The sequence below is a fragment of the Arvicola amphibius genome, chromosome 13 (assembly GCF_903992535.2).
Source record: "Arvicola amphibius chromosome 13, mArvAmp1.2, whole genome shotgun sequence".
Taxonomy (NCBI): domain Eukaryota; kingdom Metazoa; phylum Chordata; class Mammalia; order Rodentia; family Cricetidae; genus Arvicola; species Arvicola amphibius.
In genome coordinates this window covers 57,804,754-57,810,670 of record NC_052059.1, presented here as the reverse complement: position 1 = coordinate 57,810,670, position 5,917 = coordinate 57,804,754, and the positions used below count along the sequence as shown (strand labels likewise).

General features: G+C 46.6%; 1 protein-coding gene across 1 annotated transcript; it reads right to left on the bottom strand.

The window, feature by feature from the left end:
* Window positions 1–1,933: 1,933 nt before the first annotated feature.
* LOC119800114 (granzyme C-like) lies at window positions 1,934–5,630 on the bottom strand. Its single transcript, XM_038310178.1, has 5 exons — window positions 5,531–5,630; window positions 4,334–4,484; window positions 3,758–3,893; window positions 3,334–3,594; window positions 1,934–2,086 (listed from the first exon to the last, which is right to left on the bottom strand). The coding sequence occupies exons 1-5, from the start codon at window positions 5,583–5,585 to the stop codon at window positions 1,943–1,945; spliced, it is 747 nt and encodes a 248-aa protein (XP_038166106.1). The 5' UTR covers window positions 5,586–5,630; the 3' UTR covers window positions 1,934–1,942.
* Between the last annotated feature and the right edge of the window lie 287 nt (window positions 5,631–5,917).

The following is a 5,917-nucleotide window of genomic DNA, read 5'->3' as shown; positions in this document are numbered from 1 at the left end:
TGTTTGTTGTTATTGAGAAGACGTTCCTTCACAATTCCACTGCCTTGTTCTTGTGTCACCATCCTTGACAGCTGCTATGTTAAGTAGCATGGTTTGCATGTAATACCTTTTCTGTTTCCACCTTTGTGAACCCCTGCAAATACCCAAATATTGAATAGAACCGCGTATTTACCTGACAAAAAAGGAACTGTCTGCCCCCTTTCAGTTGAGTGATCTTCTCTCTTTTTTGGGTTGTATTATATTCTATCATGGTATAGAAGCCATGCTGCAATTAAAAATAATAATAGACAAGGAACTATATTTATTTTTATTGTGAAAATTGAAAATAGCAAGATTTGAATATTTCTACATATCAGCTGCGGATGCAGTGCAGAGTGAGAGCTGATTGTAAAACGGTGGCTGGCTGGTGGTATGTGAGGCAAGATTGTGGTGTATGTGTCTTAATGATCAAAAAGGAATGCTTACTTGTTTTCCAAATACCATTAAAAACCCATTCTGCCATGTAGATTAAAATTTCATTAATAACCTCTGTTTGGTTTGCTAAGTCACCAGGAGCACAGGAAAATAGAGTGGTGCCAGTTTAACTGTCTTCCCTTGGAAGATAAAACACTGGCAGCATCACACTGAAGTCAGGCATGTTTCACAATTCCAAGAGCACACATATGTTCATATTGTACAGCATTGGAACATGTTGTCATCAACAAACTTCATGCTCAAGAGCTATAAAATATAGTTATGCATACATGCACACGCACAAACACACACACACGTGCACACACACACACACACACACACACACACACGGAATAATAGCAGAGAGAGAGAAGAATGGTCATGGTGTGAGTCAAAGCCTGCCCCAGCAATGGACTTGCTCCATCAAAGCCATATTTCCTAATGTCCACAAACAACATCATCAACCAGGAATCAGGTGCTCAAATACATGAGCCTAGAGGGGACATACTCACTAAAAACCACCACAGAAAGGTGGCATGGGACATAAATACAGAACAAAAACTCTATATTACCTAAGTCTACAGAGAATGGTGCTGGCAGATGTCTGACATAGTACAGGACAATGAAGGAATACCAGTAGGATTTCCCAGCATGAACAAGAAGAACTTGTGTTTTTGTGTCTGGTCTGTGTCCTTCAGGGCTTGGTGGACAGCAATGTCCTGGGGAAGCAGAGAAATTGAGTCTTGTTGAATTGAAGTACTTCATTTTCCAGATACAGAACATCAGTATAGATGTTAGGGGAGCCCAGTAAGCTCTATGCAAAATATGAGGGCTAGGAGATACTTCCATGGATTAAAGGAATCTCAAGAAGTCTGTGTTTAAGGCATTTACTGCCTCTGATTCTACTCCAATATGTGCTCAAGGGAGCAAAGCAAGGGGGCTTTGAACACCTTCACCATGCAGCTGTGGGAGGAGCCCAGGGGTTTCTCTCCAGGGGGAGTCTGAGCATGGGCTCATCTTTTGTATGAGATGCCACCAAATTACAGATTGGAGATGAGATGTCATTGAGGTCACTTGCTCAAGGAATCCTGGGCTCAGATCAGGCTCCCTTCTTCAATACCCATGGTGCTTTCTCTCTCCTTTCTTCCATATGATGCAGAAGAGGAAAAGAGTTTTCCCTGAGACCCAAGACAAGAGACACCCACACTCAGCTTTGAGCCAGTCACAAGGGCAGGCACTGCACAGTGGGACAAGTTAAAAGGAGCTGCTCAGTGGCATCGCCTGAGGTGTGTGTATGAAGTTAGGGTAAGCAAAGAGCAAAAGTGTGACACTGGCTGGCTAAGCACAGAGTTGGTCCCTGTGAAATGAAACCAGTCTTTTGAGTCTGCAAAGAGACTTTAATTGAGATGCTGGCATCTGTCCTAGGTCAATCTTGGACTCAGCCGTAAGGAAGATGGTGAGTCAGGGAGGGATCTGGTTTGCTCTGTAGTTAGCTGCGTTTCATAGTTTTCTTTATCCAGGATAGGAAACTTGACACTCTGGTGAAGACACATGGAGCTGAACCATTTTTATCCCCAAGGGAGACAATGCCTGCAGCTGCTTTTTTACACACGAGAGGTCCTCCAGAATCCCCCTGTGAAAGGAGAAGGGTCACAGGTATAAGTGGAGACGATTCATTTCCTGGCTGTCCAGACCCACATAAATAACACAGAAACTATATTAATTACAGCATTCTTTGGCCAGTAGCTTAGGTGTATTTCTAGCTAACTCTTATATCTTAAAGTAACCCATTTCTACCATGAGGTTGTGGTCTACTGGTGGCTACCATCTTTCGCCTGTGGCAGCTACACGGTATCTCCCTGACTCTGCCTACTTTCTCTCTATATCTTGGCTCGGATTTGGCTTTACTCTACTAAGCCAACAGCCAAAACTGCTTCTTGATGCATGATTATTAAGAACACAGACTCAGAAATTTGGATTCAACCTGAAGATTTAAAAAGGAATGCAGCCAGCCACAGGCTCTTACCTCAACCTCTGCTGAAATGGAGATCCTACCTCCTGGAATCTCAGAAGGAGACTGCATCTGAGAGTTGTCTGGCCCCGTTTTTTATTCTTCTCTAGGACTGGGATTAAAGGCATACATCATTGGGATTAAAGGTGCATGTTCTTGTGGCTACTGGGATTAAAGGTGTGTGTTATCTGGTCTGTAAGGCTGACCAGTGAAAATGTTTCACTCTCAGAACTTCAGGCAGTCTTTGTTTATTAAAATATAATTAAAATGCCAATACAACAGGGGACTGAGCAGTTCACCATATTCCCAGCCTCCCTCTCACGTCAAGGCTTCTCTTCAAAGTACATGAATTGTATGTTCTGCTTGTGGGAGATCAGAGGGCAGGCCTGGGGTCCCTGGGTTTCTCACTCTGATTATGGACAGGGTTACTACTTCATCTCCCTCCTGAGCCCCGCCTCTGCCCTTTTTCCACTGTGATCCACTCACTATGTCAGACCCTCTGATCCAGGCTATTAAGAGACATGGGGACAGGTGAGTGATCCTGATGTGAGCATGGAGGACCAGACCATTGACAAATGTGGGTGCCTACTCTGAGATGAACCCATCTTGAGGTAATAACACAGGCAGAGCAAAGCATTCTAAAACCTGGGCCTGGGAGTCAGGAGGGCTGTGAAAAATCCTGCTTTCAGCCAGCTGCCTTCACCAAGGCTCCTTGTCAGCTCTGAGAGCCTAGTTAGTTACTGTGACTGCTGTTCCCAGGGAATACGATCATAACCAGAGGGCAAAGGAATATTTTGATGTTTGGTCTATAGGTCACAGATTCCTTTTCCCCTCCCATGCAACCCAGAGAGGAAGACAATTCAACTTACAAAAGAAGCAGTACGATTGATCTTTGGGTCCCCCACACAGATCTGAACGGCTTTGTTGTAACGACGTGGAAAGCGGGACTCACACTCCTGATCCTTCTGGACTGTCAGGTCTACCTCTTGCAATGTATCTGAGAGTTTACCCTTCGGAGCCAAGTTTCCCCAACCAGCCACATAGCACACGTCCCCTGGGTTCACAAGGACCTTGCGCCTGGGCAGGTTGAGGGGGCTCACAGCTTTAGTCCTCTTGGCCTTCCTCTCCAGCTGTGATTGAAGAAGCAAGAGAGAGCATCTCAGCCAGGAGCCTGCTGGCCTGGGACCCTTTGAGAATTTCAGTGCAGGGGGGGAAAGAACAGAATGAGAGCAGGAGGGGAGAGGCAATCCCTGCAGCAAGCAGAGCACGGAGAGCTGTGGGGGCAGTTCTCACCTTTAAGAGCATGATGTCACTGGAGTCATCCTTAGGATTGTAGTCTGGGTGTGGGATGGCTTTTGCCACCGGGATGATCTGCTGGGTCTTCTCTTTGAATGTTATATTGTGGGCTCCTAGAGTGACTCTCATTGTGCTGCAGAGAGCAGGGTGCAGGTGAGAGATGTGGAGTGAGAGAGGACACAGTGCAGGAGCTGCAAGAGGCTGCGTGGGCAGGGTGGGGCTCTAGCTGAGGGGACAGAAGGGCCTCAGGGTATGACCTACTGCTCTTTGCTTCTCAAGGACACTAGACTCCTGAGGGTTTGCTTTTGCTTCTAAGCAATACACAAAGTTTGCATTGACTCTGAATGCGCACTTTCATCCCCAGCTACTGCTTTAGTCTGACCAGTGTGGTTGCTTTCAACCCAAGTATGCTTCTAGCTCTGACCTCTCACCCTTTGACCTCAGTTTCCCTGTTGTCAGACTTCCATTGTCACAGCCCTGCCCTCTAGTGAGCTCTCACAGGAGAAGCCACAAGTAGAGGATGGAAACTCCTGTTGGGGTCTCAGAAAGCATGGGCCAGCAGCTTCTTCTCACCTTCCCCTGCAGTGAGCAGCTGTCAGCACAAAGTTGTCTCGCACCAGGAAGCCTCCACAGCGATACCTTTTCCCATCATCTTTCACAAATGCAATAAATGCCATGTAGGGGCGGTGGTGGGTATTGACCTCATGGCCCCCAATGATCTCCTCTGAAAGAAAAGGCAAGAATATGAGGTGTCTGGGAGCAGCAGATGAGGTAGGAAGGAAGATCTAGGGAGAGGTGATGGGGTGAGAGCTACAGTTCCCCAAGACTGTTGTGGACAGAATACCTTGCACATAGATTGATCTTTGCTGAGTCTGAAGCCCTGTTCTGAGAAGAGGTGCTTAGGACTTGTCCTCCAGCCCCTGCTTTACAAATACATGGAGGAACAAACTTCTTTCTTCATGATACTAGAGACAGAGGGGATGCTGGGTGTCTCATGTTAGGCTTTCTCTGTTAGTTGGTCTCTGGACACCTCTTATGTCCTGATTTCTGCTAATTTGTCATCTGTTACCCTAAGCTCTTTAAAGAGGGATTTTTCTAAAGTTCTCCTATTGTGGTGCCCATAGTATCCAAAGTTCCAGTAAATGCTTAGCCTGCATGGAGGAATAACTTCTATTAGCTAGAGGACTGGTTATTCTGAGATCAAGGGATTCAGAGCCTAGGGGACATCGGAAGAGTGTGCTGGCATAAAGGGAATAATTGGTGACCTGAAGAAAGAAGTAGAGAAGCCAACCGAAACAAGACTCCAAAGCTGGTGGCGTGTGAAATGCTGGCATCTTGTCACCCTGGGCCTCTTTCTTCAACAGCCTGAGGGTGGAGGTTACTAAATAATGCTAACATTCTTGAGTTGGTGTCATACTCCATGGCAGGGTGGTCATTAAAGCTGTCCTCGGTCTGGGCTCAGATAAGTTTAATGATGTAACTTTTGGTTTTATTTCGTTCTCTGCTACTTCTCTTTTTTGGGATTCTCCACTATGCAGGAGACACAAAGAGCAGGGAGAAGCTAGTGCCCACTATGTCCTCTAAGAACACTGCCCTTCTTCAGACCTTGTTGAGGATCTAGCCAGTGAAAGGCTTTCAGGTCTGGGCTGGTCTGGGACCTGAGGTTCAGGAAGCTCCAGGTTCAGTGCAGGAAGTTCCTGACTAGAGCTGGGCAGAGACTCCACAGAGGTATTATGGGATGGCACCTCTGGAACAGGGGTGTTCACTCACCTGCACCAGCTCCAAGCGGCAGAAGAAAGGTCAGGAGAATCAGGACTGCTGCCATCTTCTTAGGAGGCTGCTCTGGTTGGAGAAGGGCAGAGTGGACACAGCCCTTGAAGGACAAAGGAAGTGAGCGCTCAGTGACCTCACAGGCCTTTTAAACCTGTGCACCTCTGCTCTGATTGGCTACAGTACTTAAGGACATTTTCTGGTTTGGGTAAAAATGTCAGTATCACCGCATTGACACGAGCTAAGCTGGGAGCAGAGGGTGTGGAGGCTGTGGTTGAGGGGGCCCTGAGAACCCAGGAAGTCTGAAGTGACTGCACTGAGCAAAAGTGTGTCCTTTTTACCTCTTACATCTTTTGTATTCTGGTAAGTTCTTTTTTGGTTTTTTCT